The 27,504-nt window shown below is 36.5% G+C and overlaps 1 protein-coding gene across 3 annotated transcripts in view; it reads right to left on the bottom strand.

Moving 5' to 3' along the window:
- Pax (paxillin) overlaps positions 1–27,504 on the bottom strand; it is a 61,298-nt gene that overhangs the window by 14,448 nt on the left and 19,346 nt on the right. The window contains exons 1-5 of one of the 3 annotated variants that reach the window (XM_089250705.1): positions 22,535–22,742; positions 6,723–6,916; positions 6,480–6,627; positions 4,510–4,648; positions 2,481–2,646 (exon numbers count right to left, since the gene is read on the bottom strand). In XM_089250705.1, the coding sequence (XP_089106831.1) occupies positions 2,481–2,646; positions 4,510–4,648; positions 6,480–6,627; positions 6,723–6,812 (543 nt within the window). In that variant the 5' untranslated portion in view covers positions 6,813–6,916; positions 22,535–22,742. Of the gene's footprint in view, positions 1–2,480; positions 2,647–4,509; positions 4,649–6,479; positions 6,628–6,722; positions 6,917–16,326; positions 16,731–22,534; positions 22,743–27,504 lie in introns of those variants that run through there. The other 2 variants (XM_089250702.1, XM_089250704.1) reach the window with 2 other exon arrangements.

A 27,504-nucleotide genomic window follows, 5' to 3' on the forward strand; every position in this document is an offset into this window, starting at 1 on the left:
TTTCTACCCACATTGATGGAGTGAAGAAAGTTGCACTTACTTTTTGGTAAGCGTAAAATTACAAAAACAAGTACAACTTAACCTAAAAGAATATTTTAAATCACAAATGAAGATCTATAAAAGATAGTTGATGAAAATTGCTATTGAAAAATTAAACTTTCCTGAAAGCATTCAGAAATATAAGTTGATGTGTACATGATTTTGCTTGAGAAACAAAGTGATTTATGAAACAAATTTTATTTATATTATTCCTTTCCCAAATCTTCACACGCTTAGCATTGAGATAAGTGCAGTAACAAACCAATGAAGGAGAAAAAAAACAATTTCTCCCATGTCCCTAAGTGATCACTAAACTCTTAAGTAGCTTTTCAGTCTGTGTATATGGAAGGGTGAGGACACGTGGGAAGAGGAGGAGGAGGAGGACAGAATGGTACACAGCAGTCTGGAATGGAGCCAAATCAGATCCTGTAACTATTGCATTGAATTTGAGTTCCGAAAAGGATTGTTTGTCTTTGGTTCTGACAAAACAAAGAAGCTTTCATTGTTGCATGCTGGGCAATTTTTAAGCTGTTCATCTCTTTCTCTTCTTGTTTCTCTATCTCTACAAAATTAATTAGACTGGAAACATGTGTCAGCGTTGACTTCCGCTTCTGTGGTGTTAAACATATAAATGAGAGAGAGGTTCTCAAGAGTAGTTATTTCAAGAGGATTATTAAGTTTGTAAGTTCTATGAAAGATTTTTAGTAAAATAAAGTTTCACAAACAAGAGAAGTACTTATTGAAGCCATAAAAAAAATATTGTATACATAAAAATATAGAAGTAACGAGATACATGAAATCTAGTCAGCACTTGGAATGTCAAATACCAAATTATGTATAAAATTGAGAACTATTTGGCAAAAATATTAGAATTCATAGGACGAGTGAATTTCACAATCTGTATGTTATATATGTTTCTGCCAAAGCTCAAAGTGCGGCCAATTCATGATGGGGCTGGCCATTTTGCAAAGTGGCTGGAGATCCCTAGCTAACGCTTGATATGCTGATGTACATAAGACGACGATGATGTTGTAAGATGACTCTGTAGAGGCCAAATCCATTTTTTTTAATCACCAAAGTGTGATACATGTCTATATATAGCAGCTGTATTAGATTAGCTCCACGCAATGAGAGAAAATAAGCGAAATTTCAGAGAAAAAAATATAAAAATTATATAAACATATAGTTTTTCTGCCAAGTTTTGGAGGAAAAAATGATTATTGCATTGTGCCTGCAATTTGATGGGTTGCCATAACTAACATGGGCATACATTATCACGAAAAAATAAGCCGACTTGATGAGATCCTGAATTATGTCTTTTGTTATCAGACTTCGGCCAGGGATCACCGGCCACTTTGCGAACTGGCCTTGTCAATATTTAATGAAATTGGCCAATGCGTGAAGCAGCTAGCTCCATCACAATTGAGCAATTTCAGGATTTGGCAGTAACATATCTTCTCATACATTCTACAGGTCTACAGAGATAAATTCAGAATTATGTTTCAACAAGGTAACTACTAGAGCAATTTCAAATACAGTAAAATGTTGATTATTCAAAGGTCAAACAATCAACAAATATGTCTGAAAATAATTTTAAAAAATATACAAAACGAGGTTAATTTTAAAAAGCCCTTCCCGGTCCCAAATAGTTTGGGCAATTGATACTCTCTGTATTTAAAAAAACCGTTCCACAAAAAAATTTTGTGCTTGAAGACTCAAAATGTGATCTTTTCAAAGAACCTAGTAAAATTTGTCAGTGGGTCTTAAAAAAAAGGAGAAAAAAAAAGCAGAACATAGTTGTGGCAATCATATGTAGGAACATAGTATTACTGTGCTTAAAGAACAGACATTCCTGTTGTGCATTTTTAATAACTAATAGTTGAAGCATTGAACTGATAAAAAGTACTTGTGCCATTTCTGCTAGTTAGATTGTCTAATGAAAAATATATCTGTGCTAATATTCTAAAAAACACATTTTTATATTTTTTTAGAATCACAGAAGGCTTCTTAGTTATTAGAAAGAAAGAGAAGAGACTGAAATGATACGGTATCTATTAAATACATTCTCATATCTTCAACTGCTGCCCTCATATGTTTGAGCTACAATTTTCAAAAAAATTAAATAAGATAGATTTCTCAGAGTTTTTGTGAAAACAAAACATTGTTTTAAAAAAGAAAAAATACTTTCTTTTTATACTTAAACAAATATACAAATATTTCTGCATTTAGGCTTATAGCCTACAATTTAGAATTTAATACATAAGTTCAGCAAATAATTATTGTTATAGCAGGAGTTACAGTAACATTAAATGCATGCTAACTAGGAGGAGGATGTAGCACCAATGATATTGGTTATACTCAATCTAATTTATATTTTAAATTCAAAAAATATAAATAAAGGTCATAGAAGAAAAGGAAAAAAACACAACCACATTTTTCACCTTAAAATCAGAGAGGGAAGCCATTAAATCATCAAGTTCCTTTGTGGCTGAAGATGCTGCTGGTGCAGAAGAGAAATGAGCTGTTTGAGGTGCTACGTGCGTTACAGTTGAACCAACTGAAGTAACCATAGTTGAATGTGGCCCATCTCTCATTTTGGCACTGGAACTTAAAGCAAAAAAAAAAAAAACAACAAAAAAAAAACAAATATGAATGATGCATCATAAAATATTTTGATGCAATTCAAGATAAGTAACATTTTTATTTTAAAAACATATATTCTGTAATATAAAATTAAATGTAACATAAGCAGTTAATTTCACTAGTTCCTCATCGTCAGACCCATATTTAGGTTCTCTTATGCCTCTGTACAGTCAAATATTTTACATTCCTATGTCCGATTCAATGCTCCCCCAAAAAAAGGTAGTATATATACTATGGCCAAAATCTGAAGTCTGGCTACTTTGTATACTGTCAGTCCACAAAGTGGCCAGGAACTGGTTGACCATTTTGTGAAGCGCCTACACTTCAGACATTGACAATAAAGTAATATATTGCACTTGCCCAAAAATGGGATGTTTCCTCGTCATATAGTATTGCAAAGAAATTTAATTAAAATTTAGAGCAATCTCATTCTCACAAGACAACAAATATTGTCAAACAATAATTAAAATTGCTTATAATGCACCATTATTCATAAAATTTCAGCAACTTTGAATAAAATTAAATTGTATGCACATTCACTCTAGTAGTAAAAAACAGTGATACGTAGTGATTCACTGCTAAATTATTTTTTTCCATTTTATAAATTATTCCAGTAAAATCTCAAAATTAGAATATGCATTTAAATTTATTTGAATTCAATTTTTTTCTCAACTGCGCACACATACCCAATGCATCAAAGAAATGGGAAAACCAAAAGTTTTCCAAATATGGCCACCATGAGTAGCTAATTAATTATTCAAATCAACACAATCTGGATATGTAATGATTTTCTTTCCTCATGGAGAATGAAATTCTTGATGGTCAAATGCCAAATACGTGGTTTGGATGTTTGTGCTGGTACAATATTGTTCAAGTGCCCTTCATACACTCAAGGTTTCCTCTATTTGGCTGTTTGCCAATTGGAAGAACTCACAATACTCACTATTGAAAGTGCAAACTACTCTTCCCTCTTGTTTGAACAATTCTTACAGTGACAGAGAGAGGAGGGGATATCAACCCCAGCACCTGTAAGTAATTTTTCAAATGATTGTGCGCCTACACTAGTCATATCGGGCTTTGTGTGAGGGTTGATTTCCAAACGGTTTGCAATCAATAGGACCATGACAAACATTTAAATAGGCAAGCAATAAGAAAAGCTCAAAAAAGTTATGAAATAAAATGTACAGAGAAGAAAGTTTGATAAAACCCAGGGCTTGACAAATCTCAAAAAAAAGATGAGCACCAGCCAAATTTCTTAGGAGTGTGAGGATACTTTTATTCCCCAAAAATTTTTCCAAGAAAAAAACCAAAATAATTTTTTTAGTCTTTCCTGGACCTTGATGATGTTTTCCACATGCTGGTGGGAACAAATGAATTCTTGAAATTTTGCCTTGTTCTCAGACTTCAATTTAGTTGCTAATCATGGAAAATTTGAGGGTGTTAACAATGATTTTTTAGTTACCATAGTGACCTGGAATTTGTTACAGGCCGTGGCTATAGCATAATTTTCAAGTTGCACTCGCTTTGCACATGTTGACTCAAGATATTAATTGAAGAGGGGAAAAATCTAAGATCAAATTCTTTATCAATTTTGTTTTAAAAATAATGGACATTTCACGTTCAGTCACTATAAGAAATTTATATGTAACAACATTTCACAAGTATTAATATGATTATATCACGAACATTTTTTTTCTGTTCTTTCGTCAGAAGTAAGTTCATATTTGTATAACAGAGCAACATAAAAAATTTCATTCATACACAGCTAAACTATTAGCTAAATATGTAAATTGACAGAGTATAAGAGAATGAAGCATAGATGCTTACTGTTTTGGGGTATCAGGCAAAGAGCTTTGCAATTCATCTAAAAGACTATCCACACTTGGTCTGACAGGATCACTTGGCCCATTAAGTTTGCTTGGTGATGGGCTGCTTTGTACGCCATTGACATTAGGTGATTGATAACCTAAAAACAAAATAGAAATGAAGGTTCTAAAAAACTAACATCTATGTTCCAACATCTTAATTTGCAGGCTTTTTTAACAACAAAGGAAAATATTGCAATTCCTCCACTCCCCACATTAGACAATGTGCCATGAAACTTGAGGGACAACAGTTTTTTGAATGTTGGGGTCTGGTCCCTTCCCAACATGCCGGAAAAAACTAGGTTCGATAAGGATCACAATATGCATTTAGTCAATTCAATGGACTTTTGTAATTAAGATATGCAAGAATTTTCCAGAATCTATGACTCAATATTCCCAGCATGCTGGTCTTCTTGCTGTTTCCCGGCATGCTGGTTAATGTGAAGGTACATGGCAGGGCTAAACAAATTGCAAAAAAATCTAGGCCCAGAATAATATTTTAGGCAAGAACATTTTTGTTATTAGAAGGAAAAGGTCCAAAATAATGCTTCTTCCGACTTTTTCAGGGTATAGTGGCCCTCTTTCATGTTGGCAGATATGCTGCTATAAATTCCAAACATTTTGAGCTGCTCTGGGCCTGCAATTTAGTAAGTACACAAAGAAATTTTTTGGCGCAAATACTAATTTTTAGTCGCCATGGCAACCTGGTGCTTGGGATTTGTCCAGCCCTGGAATATGGTATGTGTTTTTGTAAAAAAATTAAAGGGATTTTAAACTTTTTACATTTATGTCAGCATTATGATGAGATTGATTTCAGAACATATTTGTTAAAATTTTGGTTTGAAATTTTTCTAAGGCCGGTATTACACTATAAAAGTTTGATAAAAGTCCTATTATAAAACTTGAAAAATGCAGCCAATAAGGTCAATGGTTACATTTTCTAGAATGTAACAAATAACCTAATTGGTTAAATTTTTCAAGTTTTATAAAAGGGATTTTATCAAACTTTTATAGTGTAATACAGGCCTAAATACCAAAATGGATACATATAGAGCACATAGGAAAGTTAACCTGAAATAATTTAATTTTGGCTTCCTTTTTTTGTTCAAGAGACAAAATAAGGAAGTCATGAATGAAATACAAAGATAAAAGGTTAAATCAAAAATAAAATTAATGAAATAAAGAAAATTGTACAAAGTGACCACAATCAATTACTTCTAAAATTTTTTGTTCAAATTCAATGGGTTGATGTTTTTCCCCCTTTTTCACGACACAAATTTTAATTTTTATATCTCCCCCAAGCATTACTTCCCCACTGTTGTTTATTATATCTGATCACGCACAGCACCTATATAACTCTTTTGATACTTGCAGTTTCTTCAACTGCTCCTATCCTATGTAAATGATGAGCATAGTAACCTGCTCAGTCACTTTTTGATGATTTGCTACACAATGAAAATTGAGAAATTTTTTTGTCTTGTGATGCAGAAAGGTATATTTCCAACTATTTGTGCAACCCCGGGGGTGGGGGGGGGGGAGGAGGAATTTGCTATAAAAAAATTTAGATAAAACTGAAGTGTGTGTTCAACCCTTGAAATGCTTCAAACTCGAACAGATGATGGCTCCAGTATGCTGCTGAATTGCTTTTTGATGATTTGCACTACAAAGGGTAAAGGGGGGGGGGGGGGGAGAAAGATTTTTTCTTCTCTATGCAGAAGGGTATATTTCTGTGACTATTTGCACAGGTTAAGGTTTAATGAAAGTTATATAATAGACAAATATATTATCGCTACAACAGACTTCTCATTATAAGCAATAAGTATCTTTATCATTAGCCTGTTGACGATGCATTGCAAATTACTTATCACAGCAAGATTACGGTCGCGTCTGATTTTTTTCTGTACATGCTGAAAACACATATCACACAATTACCTTTTTTGCCACCAAAATTTGCATATCGAGCAGAATTCAGATCTTCCAGCAGACTGTCCAATTCGGAAAGATTGCTGGCAAAATCTGGTTTGCTCGGCTTCTTGCTTGGTGTGTGTTCTCTTGCCACAGGCTGATTCTGATATATGGGCTGGAAAAAAAAGTTAACAACATTATATTTAAATGTTAATCACAAAGTCTCTCTCAGTAAAGCTTAGAAGTAAGGGATTTGTTAGCATCCTTTACCTGCTCGTCCACATTACCACCATTCCTGTACTCGTACCTCTCGGTAACGGTTGTGGTGGTGGTTGTATACTGTCGCGGTGTATGAGACATCACAGAAGCATATCCGTCAGTAGATGAATGACTTGGTGAGCAAGGGGAATTGGAAGACGTGAGATTCAATTGCGTTTGGTTTTGAAGATCTGCTAGTAGAGCATCTGTAAAGATATTGCAATATTCATGGGTCATTTAGGAGAAGAATATTACTCAATCATTCAATATTACCAGGGTTGGAAGGTTTCTGATGCGTGACAGTTATTGATGGTTTAAACCGTGGTTTAAACTGTGATGCCAAAAACCCCAAATATAAAAATTCAATATAAAAATCTCCATTGGAAACACACACATTAAATGCATGCAATGTTTGAAGAGTGAGTGTTATACAAAAAATAAATACTTGATATGATTGTAAAATAATTTTCTACTCTTTACAAAATTATTTTACGCACGCACGCACACGCATGGTTATATATGGTTTTTCTCTTATAAAACATACAATTGGAATAAAGCATAGCATAAACACTGGAGGAAAAACTATGGAACGATTTGATATTCTTCAATTCAAGATGTTTCTTAACCTTTCAAAATTTCTTTAAATGCTTATAAGCCTATACCTGTATAGATATAAACATCTGCTGTACTCTTTTGATAATAAATAGGTGTTTAAAAAGTTCTTTTTTACACTATATACAGGGCGTCCATAATTAAAATTATAGATATTGTGGATATCGCCCACTTTGGGAAACAAAGTGGACGATGGAATGATCCAGGGGGTGATAGAAGCTATGGTTATAACAGGATTCTAAGGACTTGTTTGAGTTGGGGGCGATGAAAAAAAATTTTCTGATTAAGGGGGGCGATGAAACAAAAAGTTTGGAAAACTATGTTCGACTTTTTTTCCCGAAAAATTCAAAATTGCAAATTATAAATAATATTTTGTTTTAATTATTGTAATAAATTAATGTTTAAAAATAAAACGTAATATGCAAAAAAGTAAGTTTTTCATCATGTTATACCTATTGTGTTCAAAACATTCAAAAACACTCATTTAGGTTTTTGACAGTTTAAATCAGTTTTTGATGCTTGTCATGTCAAAAACCCCCAACCCTGCATATTACCCTACTGAATACTGCTTTACAAACAGAAAATTTCATGGGAAAAAAAATCATGTTATAATTTTATATTTTCAAGTACAGATAGATTAGACAGCAATTATGGCAATCCAGCTACACACGTGTTTCTAATTGAAAATATATGTTCAGCAAGATTGAATTGCAGGTCAACACACATTGCAGTATAAATTTAACAGACCGGTAAGAAGTCTGCTGTTTTATACCCTCCCTATTATCATATACCCCCAAAAAAGTCAAGAAGTACAGTAGAGTTTTGATAATCCAAGGTTGATGGGACTTGGGCCACCCCTCAGACTATCAAAAAACTCGAATTACCCGAAAAACAATATAAAATAATTTAAATGTTGGTTTTACTTAAAAAAAAAAAAAGACAAGCAAAAAGAAAGCAGTACTAACCTACTTATTATATTTTTATTCTTGAATAAGATATGGATGAAACGATCTGTTTGAAAAAATGAAGAATGTGAAAGGGCACATAGATGAGAGTGTGATTGAGTTGTGGGTGATGGGACTGATGGTGAACAACGCTGAGACGCTGATAGCTTTCAATGATTTTACGCATTGTTCCAATGATTTTACAATGGGGGGAGAGTGCTATTGTCTACCATTACTAAGAGAACGTTCAAACTTGCTTTCTCAATGACCCCCCCCCCCCAAAAGGTGAAATGGTCTACATTTATTCAAGGAAGTCTGATATTTTATTAGTTACCCATTATGAGACTGGGGGGGGGGGGGGGCTACTTTTTTTCAAACCGAGCATAACTCAGGTCTACCACCATCTATGGGCGATTTACTACCCAGTGAGTTGTGCTGGAAGTGTAACTATGTGTGTACCTAACAGTCTGGGTGCATATGTAGTGTTGTGTTTGATTTTTTAGTGCTGCCATTTATAGTACAGAAGTGAAGTGAGTGATGCGTTATGATTGAATTACATTTGAACTGTTTGTAGGTCTGTTGCTCTCTGTGGCGAGACTTTTTAAAGGGGAGATCGGCTCGCATTCGGGCCTTAAAGTTGGGAACCACAGGAAACCAACTTCAGCTGACTACCACTATGGAGACGGTGGGATTCGAACCCGCGACCTCGCACCGCGAGTTCGTCACTATGACCACTCTACCACCACAGCGGCACTGCTACTTAATACTTAACAGTACACATAGGCGGAATTGACTTTGAAGTCTGGGGGGGGGGGGGTACGGTCATTATTGCTGGGGGGGGGAGGCACGACGATGATGATGTCAATTCGTATATATATTACATCTGTCCACTCCACTTTTGACGGTGGGGGGGGGGGCACGCCCCCTTATCTCCGCCCATGACCGTACATGTACTCTGCGGAATTTCTAACAATCGGCACATGCCGGAATGTGTGTTCCGAGTGTATGTGTGGCTCCTAACGTATTTATGTTGCTGAGTCGCGCTTGTTTTAGTGTTCATGCTGCCACCTGTCTTCCATTTTCTGAAGTAAAGATGGAAATGTTTGTATTTTCATGTTATGACAGTATCGTGTTGTAGGTCGTCTGCCTGCTTGCACTCGCACCTCGTCCATAATCCTCTGCGGAACTTAAACCAGGACCTCGAAGCCGGAAAACCGCAGAAAACCAACTTTAGGCGACCACCACTGTGCCGTCAACGGGGTTCGAACCTCGATCCTCAGTACGAGAGTCCAGCACGATACCCACGCGACCACACAGCGGGGGGGGGGGAAGCTGCTAGTCACTTTAAAGTTGAAATAACTGTGCAATACCTACATACTACATAGTATTCCTGAAAAAAAAATTATAAAGAATTTGGGTTCTTGGGGGGGGGGAAGGGGGCCTTAAGAAGGTAATTTAAAAATTTTCAGTGTCTCATATTATCCGTAAACTCAAACTTTCTGAGATCGGATTTTCGAGACTCTACTGTAAGTCGAAAAGCGAGTGTGTGATAACATAAGACTATGCTAAAAGAAGGAGCTGGAAAAAAAAAAAAAATCACCGTTGTATTGATTTTCTAATAGCCTATATTTTTCAATACAATCTGGTTCTAAAAAGTGTGATGTAATAGTAGCAAAATGTAACAAATCAAAACTAGTAAATCCCCCAATGGCAATAGAATTATCTGCAAAAAAAAGGATAGGCTAGTGTATATATATAAGTAGTCTTGAATATTAAATTTTTCATACAGCTCATTTTTCCGTTTACATATGGCTACTTTATACCAGAAGCTGTCAATTGATAAAAATTTGTGAGGAAAAACTCAACACAGCAAGTAAATTCAGGATTCAAAAGTATAAACCAGTGATTGTGATTCCCAAACTTTTTGAAGTGTGACCCCTTTTGACAAGAATTTTTTCAGGGACTCCCTCTTCAATTTTGAACTTCATTTGAAATAAAATGGCGACTGCACTGCCATTTGTTATCGAATAGTTAGCCTGAATGCCCTTAGGGGCATGACAGGGATGCAGCACAAGAATTATCAAATAGTTTTATTAACTTATTTTCAGTGTTTCTGTATTTTAACACCTTAATTTGAGTGAGTGACTGCAAGAAAACCTTCTAGAAATTTCTGTTTTGCTTCATATCGTTTCCAATTATCAGCTTTGTGCTTTATTTTTGACTAGTGAGTACATGGCTATCAAGTAGTTGAGGTAAGAGTTATGATGTTTTTTTAGGTTTGACTTATTCCGAAAGATGAAAATGAATGTCTTAAGACGTTTTTATTTTGGAAAATCTTTCGCATCTCCTAAGTTCATTGACGTGACCTCCCCCTCCCCCCCCCCACTTCCCGGTGGATCACGACACAATTTAGAAAAACTACTGGTCTATACCAAGTTTGCATTTAAGAAATTTATGGGTAACTTTTAAAAAAATTCTGTCATGCACATTCATTACACATACAGGCACATCTATGAACAGTGTCAAAATATGCAAATCGACATTTATTAGCTATTAGGATTTAAATTGAATTTTAAAAATGCTATGCAATTTTTCAAAAAAGGCTTTCTTTTTTAAAATAAGTTTTTACTGTACTCAAAGTGAAACCGAAAAAATTTCAAAACCTCAAACAAGAACGACCGCAGTTCCTATTTCAGTTCTTATTCAGCCCAAAATTATGAATTTTCTACGAACTGTAGAAACATTTTTATTGCTTGTGTTTTCATTTTGCGCATAGCCTCTGCAGAAAACCCAAACAAGTTAGGCAAGAGATTTTATTCCCCCCCGCCAAGGAAAGACAAAAAGAAATTATTTTCTTCACACATTGGAAGAAAAAAAATTAAAAAGCTTTAGGGAAAATACGGAGAGAGAAAAAGTTTTTTTTCTTCTAAATCTCTAGAAAAAGAAGATAAAACGTGTTTTGTGGAACCGAAATTCTGCCCGGGTCACGTGAAATGACGTAGACGAATCGGACGAAAGAGGCAGATGCTCGCGTAGGTGGGAACAGCCTGTCCATATATGGAAAGCCGAAAATACGATCTGCTCAGCATCTTCAACGCGGGAAGAAACTTTTCATCCCGTCCGCGATGCTTTTCAAAAACAAGGGAAAAAACCGCAGAAAATACATAAAGTTAGAGGAAATCCCGGAGTAAAAACATTCAGCCTTAGCAACAACCATTTAAAATTTGGTGGGTGTAGTTTTATATAAGATGTTGATAGTGGATATACACAATAATTACAGCTAAGCTCTCACAGATGCGATTGTTTTGCTATGAGTTGAGCTTTCAATTACACCATTTGAGCTGTCATCGGGGATGAAGGATATTTTATTTAGAACGGAAAAAAAGTGTGACTAGATTCACTGTAAATAGTCATGCCCACTCTCCCATGTTCGAGCTATAGACTTGGATTTCTAGATTTATGGGAGAAAAATGACCGAAGTTTACCATATCGTATAACCACTGAATCTTCGATTTTTTTTTCCGTCATCACTTCTTCCATGACATATTATATTATTATTCACTTCTACCATGTTACAGTGCACAGTCTATCCAAGGAATAAAAAAAAGTTATAGTCATATCAAGCACAAAAAAAAGTTATTTAGGTGATAATTGAATTATCAATAACTCAAGAACTATTCGTAACTAAATTGAATGTTTTTTTCAAGTCCCTCAAGTTGGGACGCTGTATTTGAATTATTTTTTATATTATCTTATTGATGGCAAATACTACTAGATTTGATCCGAGGGCTTCTTTCAGCTCTACATGTAGAAAGCGAAAGAAAAGTCATTCTCGCTATTTTTCGAATGAATATCAATGGAAAGAACTTATACTGACCACTACTGTTTTCCCTCGCTATATTATTTTATGCGAATATAAATATATGGTTTAATGCATACTTGTGCAAGTGGATCACTTAATTTTGTGAGTGATCTCAATGATGAAGGAGAAATAAGCCCATGGTTGATCTAACGCTCGGTAACAACAGATTCGTGGTCACTTCTGTTTCCCCAGTCTATACATTCATTTTTTTTTTTGAATTTTTCCCCCTTTTTTAACTATAAAAATTCTGGATCACCAAATTATTAGGGCTGGTTCTATTAATCGATCAAATCTTAATAGCTGTTAAAATTTTTAGATGTCTTAAATTATGTTCCAGTATATGGTATTTGAAATAAGTGACCATATTTTAAATCAATATTTTGATCAAATTTTTCGACAGCTCTACCCCAAGTAACATTTGGGAAGAGTTTCTAGGAAAACAAGCAACAGTATGATCGAAAGTAGTTTCGAAATCAATGACTAACCTGAAGTAACAGATTTTGTAAAAAAAAAACCATAAGATTCAAGTGAACAAACTCCAGGTTTCGACAAAATATGTTCTGCAGATTAAAGTGATTAAAGCGGGTAGTCTTAATTTTTAAATCAAATTCGTAAAAATATAGCGAATAGGTGCGTTGAAGTTGAAATGAACAAAAATTTTTTCAAACCATCAATTAACATTATACAGTTACCAATAAGGTTGATATAAATGGTGAGCATAGGAAAATATTCGATTAATCGATTAAAATTTTTTGATTAACCAGTTAAAAATTTTAATCGCGCGATAATATATTCCCAACTTCTTTTTTTCCAGAAAGGCGTGCATAACCTTATTAAGTGTGCTTAAGAGAAACCTATTTTCGGTACTACAGAAAAAATGTTTTTTTTTCTAAAAGAATTTGTTTATTGTGTGAGTGTGTGTGAGGGAGTGGGAAAAAATTGAATCTATGGAGGAATATTTTTTGCAAATACAAAGGCCACAACAGACAAAATGCCCAACGTAGTGGCTGTAAAAATGAAAAATATGGATGGCGAATACATATTGTCTAAACCGGTGATTACCAATGTAGGGCCCACGCCCCCACTAGGGGGAATTCAATTTTTTAGGGAGCAATTTGAGTTTTTCCTATGAAAGCCTGGAATCATTTTTTATATCAGTTCAAATTTTTAATTTTTATACAGTTTCTTGATGACTTCTTTAATTTTTCTCTTTAAGTATAAGGGGTTTGACCAAGGGTTCTTAATGTTTTGTGTTTCATGGAAAAGTTGTGTCAGTTAGATTAAGTCTATGAACCCCCCTGTGCCAATAAAATGAAGAAAAATGAACGTCACGAACTCATTTAAAAAATACTATTCTGTGTACAGAGCCCCGCCCCAAAGTCTCTCCGAGGACCCCTGATTAAGACCCACTGCTTTTGACTTAGACTGAGATTACACTATGAAAGTTTTGGAAAAATTATTTTATAAAACGTGAAAAATGCCACCAATAAACGTAACCAATAGGCTTGTTGGCTGTTTTTTAGAAGTTGTATATAAAGATATTTTATCAAACTTTTATAATGTAATCCCGGCCTAAGTAAAAATATACAGAATAGGGGGGGCAAAGACCCCTGGTTTTAAAATTTAAGGAGGCCAAAGCAAAAACTAATGTTTTTCAATCAAAAAAAAACTTTGTTATGGAACCTATGAAGTTTCCCACGGAGGCGGGGGGGGGGGCTGATAAAACGGGACATCAGGATTTCAGAGATGCTTTGGTGGGGCGCGGCCTAAGAAAGGTTGGGAGCCACTGATCTAAACTATATCAAACATACAGCAACCTAATAAGAGCAATAAAAAAACAATAATTATGATAAAGTATAAATATACTGCCCATAAAAAATTATGGTTGCCTCATGAAATAAAAAGTTATTGCTGATTAAAAAAATAGCTTAAATTCATTAAGAAATATTTTTTAGTTATAACCATACTGTATAACTTTCCTGTGTAAAGTTGTAGCTTTTGTTTGGAATGGTTTGGTCCCCACTCGAACACTTTCCAGCTCTCTGACATCACGACTTACCAACCCACCACGATATCATTGAACTAGATACGTTCAGAAAACACTGGTCAACACTGCAACTACGTAGTGTTTTTATTTATTTATTTTAAGTATCCAACTACGTTAAAAACGTCATTTTGGAAGAAAATATCAATTTTTATTTTTTCATGTTTTGTGAAAGCCCTATTCTTTGTGTTTCCCAAAACAGGCCTTACTTTGTTTATATGAAGCTCAGAACCGAAGTTGCATCTACTTTAGTGTTGCGTTTTTACATACAAGTAATCCGTGAGTAAAAACTTTAAACGCGTTTAACGGAGAATGCTATTTTTGATATTTTACTTTAATTTGAAACACAATTTCTATCATCTTAAAGAAAAGTGACTAGAAATGCAGTATCAAATACCTAAATATAAATCCAAAGTCTTTTTTTTTTTTTTTTTTATAAATTTTTTTACCACAATTAAAACAGTGACGAAAAAAAAAAAGGTAACTGCATGTGAATATGAGCAAAATTCGTTTGAAAATTTTGGGTTTTATAAAGAGTTATAGGCAAAAAAAAAATCCGGAGGGCGTTCAGAGAACATTTAAAAATCTATCGTGAAACCTGTTCAGTCACCTGTGGTTCCCATTAAAATTGCCCAAACCAGAATATAATTTGCAAATTAACTGAACCACTACGAAGATTGAAAATGGGTACTGCTCCAAAGTTTTGAAAAAATGGTGGATAAGTAAATTTTTCGGAACTTTGATCAATTCGATGAAGAACGAGGCTACGGTACTCAAAGCAAAATGTGGAGGGGGGGGGGGATCAAGATACGCGAACTGGAAAAAAAATCCGTTATGAACAGAACGCACTGTTCGAACAGGTCCTATGTAACAATCACATCTTTTAAGCTGCTTGACACACCCCGCGTATATATAAAATGGGGCAGTGGCGTATAAGTGATTTATCTTATACATTTAAATAAATGAGAAACGAAGAAGAAAGTTCAACCTTTATATCGCACATCTAATTTTATCGCACCCAGAGTCTCCAAAAGAACCAAAAAAAAACAAAACAAAAAAACAAACACTATCAGAACCACGGAAACGAATTTTCACAGCTGTGGTCTTTCCGTACTTACTCCCTCCCCTAAAAATTTACTTTAAAATGAATAAATATAAAAACTAAAACAACCCCGGATGCGATTGGAATAGCGTCAAAAGTCGCACCGTCTCGTCTGTTCCTTTGCCCACTTTTTTTCCTCCAGACTCTTTTACTTTGGCCTGGCTGATATCCAGGGTAAGCCCGCTTCCAAGTTGTAACGTCCCACCATCCAATAGGCACAAGAGCCCGGGATTTAGGCCCAGCATGGCACGTGGTAAAATGAGCAAGAAAGAGAGAGTGTGACGAACCTCACATTTTTTTTTTTTTTTCTTTCTTTTTTTTGTACATCGAGTTTCACGGGATATAGTTTTACACAGTTCGGTCTTGCTCTGTCTCTCTATATATCATGTTGGGAATGAAAAGTTATTTCGCAGAAATCAGGGGACAAACGAATCCCAAGTTATAAAAGCTGCTTGATAAATTGAATCCTACCCATGTGTTTACTCACTCATTTATTTACCGTTATGAAGGCGGCAAATTAGAACTCTTTAATTATAGCTCAGTATGCATGAGTGACGATTTGTGCCACATGATTCGGGAAGTTACCCTTTCCCTTGATGAGAGAGACATTAAGCACGCACGCTCTCTTTCGTTTAGCATCTTTCCGCACAACACAATCTACAAATGTCCATCCATCACATCAGTGACCTACATCTATGATTACATCCCACGTGAAGTCGGAGACGTTTTGGCGACGAACCCAAGAAGAAATCTGTTTCGTAGTTTTGGGTTAAATACATATAATGGTTTAACAGAATATCGGTTCCAATTGCATGAATGAGTTTTGTAACTCGTAATCGCTTAGAAACGCATCCCAAAAAAGAGCAGCATCAACAAGCAACCCAGAGACTACTCGTTAATAAAGATAAGTGGTGGCATTTATAATGATTAACAAGCTTCGTTATGAGAAAATTTCGTTTAAAGGTCAAGAAGAAACGTCCAAATGACTATCATCCATGCATGCAAAATTTTCAGGAGTAAGATTGAAAGATAAGGTGGAAACAAACACTTACATCCAGGTTCTGGTGACGAATTCCTGAAGTCTCTAAAAGACTGGGCCACTGCACTCGCTAAGGTGGTCATTATACGAATTTCCGGAAGTCCACACTTCCGCCAACTAAATCGATATGTCAACCGTCTATGAAGAAACGATTCAAATGGACCGGGAAGTTGTTTAGCACGTCCTCCCGTGAATGACAACGCGGATTTCGTTTACTCTTCTCGCCGTACCTCGTACAAAGACTCCAGTTTCTTCGTAATAGGCTTTACAACAGCAACAACAACGAATGTGGGTGCCAAATGAGGTCGGCGTTCGGTCGAGGTCAAACCCCAGTCCGCCGTGGGTTTGGTTTGAGGACGACTCCCATATACGTACACAAGTAGGCGAATACTGCCCAAACAGAGGAAAAAGAAAAGCAGTGGGCAGCAACGATACATACGTTTAATACGTGGAATTGCCAAAAAAGAAAACAAAAATGAAATGAGTGAGATTATTTGACAGAGAAAGTATTATCTTGAAAAATATGCAAACTCATATCTTTGAATTTCATACAGAGGGGGAAAAAAGAGATGAAACCTGAACCTAAAAGAGCGAACCAGTTGAAACGCGCTGGTGTGGACTGAAGGTCGTCGGTTAAAATGTAATCACTATAAATAGGCTTCGTTCACGCCTTTTAAGAGAATAATAAAATAAATGCTCGCAATATACCAGGAATAGAGAGAGAGTGCTTGCATATTCACTTAAGAAAGATCATCGGAATGTCTCGTAACGCATGTGGGCAATGCGAGCTTTCCCCCCCCCCCCCCACGTGAACGAGTTTGTATATAATGTTCAATAAAAAGAATATGTACTTTTCTCAACAATTACATAAATGAAATCTCCCGTGAAGGTTAGATAAATTCATAGCAGACAAGCACTAATAGCTTTGATATACGAGTGCCGGAAGTCGGTGGAAAAAACGAAAACGTCTCCTTTAAAATCACTTCAAGGGAAATCGGTTCAAAGTGTACCCATGACTAACTGATAAAAACACCACACTCCCCCTTCCCCGTCTTCATTCAGCAAAGCTGAGTCAATACATAAAGAGAGAAAATGGTTTCAGGTGTGAAGAAAAAAAATCAGCGAATTCTTTCCACTTTAATCGGAGGAAATTACTAGAGTCTTGCTACAAAAACAAGAAGTACTACGGGAAAAAAATTTTGGATTCATGATCGTAAAAAAAAAGGCCGAATCACTCACTGATTATGCCACAATTCACTGGTTTTCCAACTTCAAGGTGAGAAATTCTTGCTCGCTGTATCCTCTTTCTTAAAAGTCACTCCACAGATAGCATAATAGACAGATGCACAACAAAAAAGTGCAATCATTTGATCATTTTTGTCGCACTACTATCATTTTCTGCACACGAGGGTAAACTAGACCGGGACTTAAAAATACTGCCGATTCCAAACGGCAGTTTTATTATACTCACAGATATGTTGGTGCGCTAACCCCTCGGTGTGGGACTCATTGCGGTAGCAATCGTTTTCTCTGTGGTCATGTCACCGTTTCTGTTGTACCCCGGTGTCAGGAAAGTTTCTGACAAGAATGAACTGGGTATCGACCTCACGACACGTCTAAACATCCTTTGGTATTTTAAGCGAGTATCTTATTGACCTGGGATAGTTTTATTATAATCCATTTCTATTTAATTTCAATGCTATTTTGCTATTTGAAGGCTAAGACCTCAAAATTAATTTTTAATGAATTCATTGCGACCCATCCTCTAAGCCATATACGCTAAGCCCATGGCCCGCGGACCAAATGTGGCCCACCATCTAAAACATAATTTTATAAAAATGAACTAAGCGGCACATTTACAGATCGCTTAAGTGACCCGTGGAACAATTTCAAAGCATTTAAGCGATCCGTGGCACATTTTCAGATCACTGAAGTAAGTCCGTGGCACATTCACCGATCACTTAAGTGACCCGCGTCACAGTTCCAGGACATTTAACCCGTGCGTGGCACATTTACAGATCTCTTGTGTGACATGTGGCACAGTTTTAGATCACTTGAGCGGCCCCCAGAGCAGTTCTACATCACTCAAGTTACCCGCGGCACATTCCCAGATTATTTAAGTGATTAGCGGCATAACTACGGATCACGTGAGTGACGCGCGGCACTGTTCCAGAGCACTCAAGCAGCCCGGACACATTTCCAGATCACTTGGATCCGCGAGATCACTAAAGTGGCCCTGTAGGGAACTTATCAAGAAGGAGAATGTTAGTTCAGGTGCCCACAAACTATCAACGTCTTTCCCGTTTTTGGCGCACCGAGTAAGATGCCATCAAGAATATTTCATATTTTTATAAAGGGCGGTTGATGATGTCATCAACATCAATCATCATCCAAACCCCCACCCCAATTGATGCTGACGTAATACTTGAATGACCTCTATGGGTTGGAATATTTTTACTACTTACATCAAACCGACACCACAGGATGCTCTTATTTGTAACCAATAGGCTATTTTTAAGACTGATACAACTATAATTAAAAACTATCTTCAAAAAGTTTTTCGGAATATCGTAGCGTTGAGAGTTTGACCACTCCTGCGTCAGAGGGGAATAGCTGTACAACACTCTTCAACATACACCAATGCATTAGAAGTGCCTTCAGAGAAATGTTTACGACGTGCATGTGCCATGATTCACGAACTAGAAAATTCGTGATCGTGTAAAAGTGCTTTTAACGTGACACTATAAGAAACGTGAATATGGTAAAACAATGTTTTCGTGGTATAGTAAACAATTGTTTCTTTTTGGTGTTCTTACGAAAACAATAATAATACCTAGATAAATAGGTAACATTCGTGAGCAAAATAGCGTCTCACATAAGAGCTCCACATACAATTTTGTTTCTTCTCAGAAAGAAGCAGAAAATCCTTAAATTCTTATAAAAGCATCGGAAATTCTAGAGGTAAAATCAAAACTACTGTATTTCACTCATGATCAGAATTGAAATATACACACATTGGTTACACGGATACAAATTTCTGAAATATTTTACCGTAATCAAAGATTGCGAACACGAGTCTCCTTAAAAATATGTTTTTTTTTGTTTTTTTCACCGCATCGAAATATGCAGTCTCAGCATAATCTCAACAGGATTACAGCGTATAATTATTCGATCACTACATTTCACTCATAGTTATAAAAATTGATAGCAGATGGCAGCACTACACATAACAAGCATTAAACAGAAACAAACTTCATGTTAGGTTCACAACACGTACACGCACATCCCGCATGCACCAATTCATTTGAAATTCCGTAGAGGAAAGTGTGAGTACGTGTACGAGATGCATGTACGGTAGTAGTATTAGTAGTATGAGGATAACCATTTAGGGGTCATTCAAGTATTACGCCCCAAAGCAGAATGTTTAGCACTGTTCTGTGACGAGACCTCGGCTAACTCGAAATGTTCTGCGGTAAAAATCCCCATTCATGTAATAGTGATTTTTGCACTTTTTCTTAAAATTCTTCCAAATTAAATTGTTCTGCGACGTACGTCGCAGATTTTGGCACATTCTGCTTTACGTAAGCAGATTTTCAGCCATTTTTGACCCCCCCCCCCCGTCAGCAAAATTTCGTCAACAGCTTAGAATATTTCATATCTTCAAAAAGGGGTGGTTGATGACGTAAGCAACCTTCAAACCCCCCTCCCTCCCTTGTCATCAAAAGTCAGCAAATCCGAACCCCCCCCCCCTCCTCGATGCTGACGTAATACTTTAATGACCCCTAACTCTTGACACCATAAACACGTTAGGCACAGAAGTTGGCATTTATGGAGTGTTGTGTTTCTACCATGGCCGTCTTAAGAGCATCGTCCTTAAGCACTGTGCATGACCCCCTCAAGGGTGGGCTGACGGGGCTGTAGCCCGGAACAATTGCCATCATTTTTTGTTTTTTCACGCAAAAAAGTCTGGCTTGGGGGCCCGATAAAGATGCCACCCTGGAAGCCCTGCTCCAGGATGTTGGGTCATGTTTAAGAGACCACACCTTCGGCATAGTGGTGGTCGACGTGAGACACTGAATTTTAATGCATATATTACCAACAGTCAGGGCCTGTTTTTCACAAATTTTCAGGGCCCCGAAATTGGCTGCCTTTTGTGTAAAAACAAATAAGAGTACATACTGGAAATCACAAATCCACGAATTTATTAACCTTAGGGGCCATTCAAGTATTACGTAAGCAGATTTTCAGAAATTTTTGACCCTCCTTCCCCCCGTCAGCAGCTTAGAATATTTCATATCTTCAAAAAGAGGTGGTTGATGACGTAACCAACCTGCAAAACCCCCTCCCCCCTTGTCATCAAAAGTCAGCAAATCCGAAACCCCTCCCCCTCGATGCTGACGTAATACTTGAATGACCCCTTAGTAATAAGTCTCAGAATAACGAAATCTTTACCATCATTTTAAGGTAACATTTTCGTGAATTTATTCTATATTGCTACAGAGACAAGTAATTAACACGGCTTGTACATTTGCATTTTTCTGCTTTCTTCACTGTTAGGGAATTCGTTGGCATTTTTGATATTTTTTTCACTTTTTAATTTTTTTGACAATGTAAGATTGAAAAAATTATATGAGTACTTATGAAAGAATATGGTTGAATTTCTTGGAAAATAAAATATGCTTTTTCCTAACCCACAGGCATACAGATTTTCTCGGATGGGTGCTCATTTTTTTGTTTTTTACTGCGAAATACCCTATGCCCCCTACACACATCTAGCAACAGGGTCCTCTCAATAGTGAATTTCTTGTGAAAAAACTATAAGAATCGTCTCACGCCCCCAAGCCAGAGCTCTGTCAACCCCACCCTTATGAGTGCCATAACGTCAGTGTTCCTAACCGATTCATGAATATTATAACATTCGTTTATTAGAAAATTGTTATTTTTGATGAAATCTAAACGAAAGGAAGAAAAAAACAACTTCGTTTTATTATTTTGATGACTTTTTTTTTTAATTTTTAGGGAATTTTTTAGTGTCATTTTTCAAGGCGGCAACAACATCCGGACCGTGGTAATTATTGTATATAGCAATCTGCACAGTCGATTTTGACAGATTATGTGATGTAAAAAGATACCTTGAGTTACGAGCTTCATTCGTTCTCGAAAGTTATTCGTATCATGAAAAACTCTAATCTTGATGCAAATTCCCAATTTGAAATACAGTAATTGAAACTTTTGTTTTAAAACCTTTTTCGCACGTTTTAAGCTTGTTAATTCTAATATTAGCTTGAAAGTTGAAGCAGTTTTAAAACATATCATTTGTCCGTAATTTTGAATGGTCGAGACACTACTGCACATTGAATGACATTAACATAATCTTTTTTTTTTTGCAGCCCCACGTTCCTTACGACGACTCTCTTTGTTCCACGGAAAATAATAATTAAGTACATGCCCGTGTACTGAATTCTCCAACATCAAGTGTCGAAGTCAAACACAACTTTGGCAAGCGAAAATAGATTTTGTATATCTGTTGGCGAAAAAGAGGTGTGCAAAGCCGAGTTCGGACGATATATTGGATTGAATGGTTTTCGTAGGTCGTTATACTGGATAAAAATAACAGAATGAATAGAGATTTATTTGAGACTTGTCTCGTACCGGTCGTCATAATGGATCGAAGAGAAGAACTCTCACTCGTTATAATAGGCGTCGTCTGTATTTACATGTTTACTCGCACATAACTAAAAAATATCATAATTACTAAAAACGGGAAGGGGGAATTTAACTTCTCTCTTCACAACAATGTTGAATGTTATTTTCCATCCAAGTGGTCGATTTTGCGATTACGTGAAAATTTTGGGTGAGGAAGTCCTTGATATTTTCAATTGGTCGTCCCTCAACTGGGAAAATTAGCATAGCTTCCAGCAATTGGTGAGACTGCTATTCAATCGTAGGGTAATACACAGAGATAAATGAAATTTCGAGTTAATTTACGCTGACTCGTTCTGCAAGCAAACGGATTCCGCCTATAAATGAATCGAAACCAAAAAGACAGAAAAAATATAGCGTGTCAACTAAAAGCATGCTTTCAAGCATTATAAAAAAACACGAAACCCACCAAAAGCGACATACCGATCCAAGAAAAACATTTCGGAGAAAACATACCATAAATTCAGCAAAGGAATGCAGAGTGTATTAAAAAAAAGTGAATGTCAAAGTCCACTTACTCCAAACGAACAGCAAGGCAATGCGACTCCACTAGGGTGTTGTCAACCGCGTTATGTTATCTACGGCTCGTAATGTCCGCAATAATAACGAAAATAAAAAAGTGAAATCGCAATAAGAATATTCAGCAGATGATGCGATCTTGTTGCGTAGGAGAGTTTGCGGTGAATGCGTTCTTCTTATACAAGGAACAAAAGAGGTGATAAGTCTACTTCAGATCGTAGGCGAAGAAAATGAAAGAAGGGAAGAAAGAGACCCATATATATATATGTGTGTAGAAGAGGCATGTCATTATTTGTCCACTCCTTTTCTAACAAATGAACTGCGTCGTGATGAATTATTTTCATTTTAAAAAAATTTTCCGTAGGAGGATTTGCTTTGAATTAATAAATTTAAAGGGTGCAGCACATGTCGATGAGTATTAATTGGTACTATATCACACGAAACAATTCGTATAAACGAAAAAAATTCTGATGTCTACAAAGCAAACCCAAAAATAAATATTAACGAAATACACGCTAAGTGTTTCCGATGTAAATCTCCATGTATTACTTCGCTTATTGTCTTTTTTTGTCAACCAACCGTTTTTATTTCGAAATTTCGATTTCTCTGAACGGAGTCTAGACGTGGTATGAGTATATAAGTAGGGATGGAACGAATAGTGATTTAGCCGAATATCAATTTTCTTCTAAGTGATATCAAATTCATCACAATTATAAATAAAATTGCCGTTTTTATTTGAAAACAAAATTATTGGTAATTTTAATTGATATTGAATTTTAATTATGCAATTCATTATTTAAATGAATATTAAAAAAATGGTAACTGAAAGATTTTTATTACCATGATACCGACAATCAATTTTAACGATGATATATTGTATTTTAATATTACAGTGATACCTCGGCTAACGAAGATGGTTCATTCCGGAATCACGTTTGTTGGCCGAAATATGATTTCCCATAGGCTTCTAAGGAAGATCATGTGATTCGTTCAAGCTTCTGCTCTAAATTTAATACGTTTTTTAAAGCACCAAGAAATGCTATAAAAAAAGACAAAATTGATTAAAGGCTAAAATGAATAGCTTCAAAATTGTATAAATGAAAATATACAGTCTGTCCACTGGAAAAGGGGAGTGATTTTTTATTTGTGTAACTAGCAGCGCCATCTGTGGGCGAATAATTGGGTTAACAACTTATACATTTAGACTATCTTTCGTAAAAGTTTCACAGCGCCAGTTCATTTATAATCACGTGACAATTGACAGCACCTTCTGGGTCTCGGTCGGAAAAGAAACAATGGAGCAACGCGCCAACATTAAGTTTTGTTTAAAATTAGGCAGAAGCGCCACGGAAACTTTTAAAATGATTCAGACTGTTTATGGTAATGAAGCAATGAGTTGAAAGAACGTTTTCAAGTGGTATGCAAGATTTCGCGATGGGAGAGAGAGTAATGAAGATGATCCAAGGCCAGAGGACCATCATTGACAGTTCGAATTGTTCGACTACCAGGCTAACTGAAAAACTCTCAGGAATCTCTAAATCCACTGTTCATCTGATTTTAACAGAAAATTTGGACAAACGGAAGGTCTGTTCTCGCTTTGTACCACACACAATGACAGACGATCAAAAAGATTACAGAGTGAAGCACAGCAGAGATTTGCAAAGAGCTGCTAATACGGATCCAGACGTCATGTCAACCATTGCAACAGGTGATGAGACATGGCGCTTTCACAAAGCGCCAAAGCTCGGAATGGAAGAGTCCAAGATCTCCAAAACTGAAAAAAGTGTGCTTGCACAAGAGCTGAACCAAGACGCTGCTCAATGTTTTCTTTGATTCTAAAGGAATTATCCATAAGGAATTCTTACCAGAAGGGCAAACTGTGAATGGTGACTGTTACGTGGGTGTTTTATTAAATCGTTTATGGGCCAGAATTGTTCGAGTTTGACCCGAATATCGGAAACAAGAGACATGGTCGTTGTTGCACGACAATGCACCGCTCCAAAAATGCAAGATTGTGCTCGCTTTCTTGGCCAAAAAAAGGATTGTGGTGCTGGATCCCCCACCGTACTCACCTGATTTACCTCCATGCGACTTCTGGCTATTTCCAAAACTAAAATTTGCAATGAAAGCGTTTCGACACGATTTTAGACATCCAGATGGCTACGACCGCGATTCTCGAGGTAATTCCAAAGAATGAGTTTCACGAATGTTTCAGAAAATTTTACAACCGCTTCCAGTGTTGTATTAACTCACAAGGAGTCTATTTTGAATAAAAACTAGGGAAGTAGAAAATAAACGGTCTTTTATTTTATTTCTTATCAGTCACCTTTCCCACTGGACAGACTGTGCATAGGAAGAGAAAAGATGCAAAAGATCTTTTATTTTCCTGTATGGGCACAACCAACACCAGCTTTAGTCTACTAAAGCTCACGTTGACGCAACCCAATCGAGTTCATAAGTGTCCCCCTTCATTTTTGATTTGGTCAGCTCATTTCTGTGTTGATACATGCAGATGAAGAAGATAATCTCCACAGACTGTTAAGCTTGATGCTGAGTCTTGCTCTGAAAACAGGCTACCTTTTTTCAACTCATTTTCCATTTTTGCTGAGTCTTTCATTTAATATGAAATGCTTCAAAGAACTGCAGAAAGAGAAGTCTAGGTACATCGGAAAAACTTTTTTGAAGTGGATATGAGTTAATCGGGACCCAGTAATTCTGATGATGATTGGTGCAAAAATTCATCTCACGACGCGGCTACTTTATGTTATTGCGTGCAATCATAATGTTCGTTAGATGAATTTGTATTCGTTAGTTGAAGCAGAAGAATCACGAAAAAAATTTTCATTAGCCGGAAAATTCGTAAGCCGAGGTATCACTTCAACAACTGTTACAATTTTACATCTAATTAAGAAAATTTCAACAATTACTTACTCTCAAGTATTAATGCATCATAAAATTTACGACTTATTTTTCCACTCTAGATGATCTTTGTCCTTTTCAGTAGCTCAATACATTTCTTATCTAGGTACATCCTTCACTTAGTGAACTTGAGTAATTCATGCTCACTTTCACATTTATTGCGGTAGAATTCTATTTTCAGTTTCATGTTCTACTTATCCTAGAAATTCACCCTGACATAACCTCTTGCACAGAAGGGGATAGGTATGCACCACACAATAAAATATAATCAGTAAATTGTTAATTAATGCAAAAATTTCCAATTAATATAATTTTTTAAAATTAGTTTATTGTGTACAGGTGTTCGGCCGGGCCGAATATTCGTCCCATCTTTAGAGATAAGCTTAATGTACTAGGCATAAGCTTACAGGGTCATTCAAGTATTACGTCAGCATCGATGGGGGGGGGGGGTTTGGATGATGCTTACGCCATCAACCACCCTTTATGAAGATATGAAATATTCTTAATGGCATCTTATTCGGAGCGCCAAAAACGGAAAAACCTTTCGATAGTTATTGGACACCTGAACTAACATTCTCCCTATTGATAAGTCCCCTAACATAGCCACTTTAGTGATCTCTAAATGTTTCATGGATCCTTCAAGTGCTCAGGAAATGTTGCCGGGCCGCTTAAGTGCTCTGCAACTGTGCTACGGATCACTTAAGTAATCTCGAAATGTTCCGCAGGTAACTTGAGCGATGTAGAACCGCACTGGGAGCCGCTTAAGTGCTTTAAAGCTGTGCCACACACGTCACCCAAGGGATCATAAATGTACCATGGATCGTTTAAGTGTCCTGGAACTGTGTCGCAGGTTACTTAAGTGATCTTTGAATGTGAAAGTGATCTTTGAGGCCTACTTCAGTGATTTGAAAATGTGCCACGGGTCATTTAAGCAATTTGTAAATGTGCCACGGGTCATTTAAGCAATTTGTAAATGTGCCGCTTAGTTCATTTTTGCAAAATTTTAGGTTTGTTGAAGCCACATCAGATAACCTTCAGGGCCACATTTGGTCTGCGGGTCAAGGGTTTAACAAAAATGGCTTAAAGGGTGAATCGCAATGAATTCTGAGTTCTTACCCTTAAAATAGCATTGAAATTAAGAAATTGATCTAATAACAACATATAAAGGTATTTTCTTTCGAAATTTTAATTTTTTTTTAAATATTTTTTTTTCGTCTGGGGGGGGGGAGCACATGAGCCCCCTATGCCCCCCTTCCGCGTACGTTTCTGATCCCACCAATATGCGTTAGCAGGTGCGGGGGGGGGTGCTGACGAAATTTTGCTGACAAGGGGGGGGAGGGGGCCAGAGTTTTGCTGACAGGGAGGGGGGGGGGTGTCAAAAATGGATAAAAATTTGCTGACACGTAATACTTGAACGACCTCTAATATACCAGGCATGAAAACCTTTTACGTGATTTCAAATAAAATAGAAGTAGCAGCATCGTATCGATACAGAAAAAAAAAGAAAACATCAAAGCCATTTTTAACTATCGTATTTTTAAAAAGCATTTTAATCAATTTGACATGTTTGAAATGCCCACAAACAGTACAAACCAGTGCCATCTTAACGCATGGGCCACCCTGGCACGGCGCGGGGCCTCAAGAGAAGAGGGCCTCACCAAAATGAGATCCGGTTGAAATTTTCTAGAATTTACCAGGTAAAGCCTCAGAAAAACCACTTTGCCCTTGGGCCCATGATGCTCTTAAGACGGTCCTGATAGAAACAGGGTGTAGAAGATGGGATCATGGAACGTAGTATGAAACTATAGACAAAATGCAATTAATATACAGTTATTTTTTAGCTTTCAAGCCGACCATATGTCATATCACTAAACCATTTGCGTAGCTATCTTAATTCATAGCATCGGACCAGCGAAATAGCCATAATTGAAGACGTGTGGGTACAAGCATGCCCCCCCCCCCACACGAAGGGGTGGGTTGACAAGGCTCCAGCCCCGGGACAATTTTCACAAATTTTTCTGCTTTTTTTTTCATGCTATAAATTCATCAT

This window comes from Pholcus phalangioides, unplaced genomic scaffold (assembly GCF_987345545.1).
Source record: "Pholcus phalangioides strain wild (caught in Gottingen) unplaced genomic scaffold, Ppha-v1.0 ptg000024l_1, whole genome shotgun sequence".
Taxonomy (NCBI): domain Eukaryota; kingdom Metazoa; phylum Arthropoda; class Arachnida; order Araneae; family Pholcidae; genus Pholcus; species Pholcus phalangioides.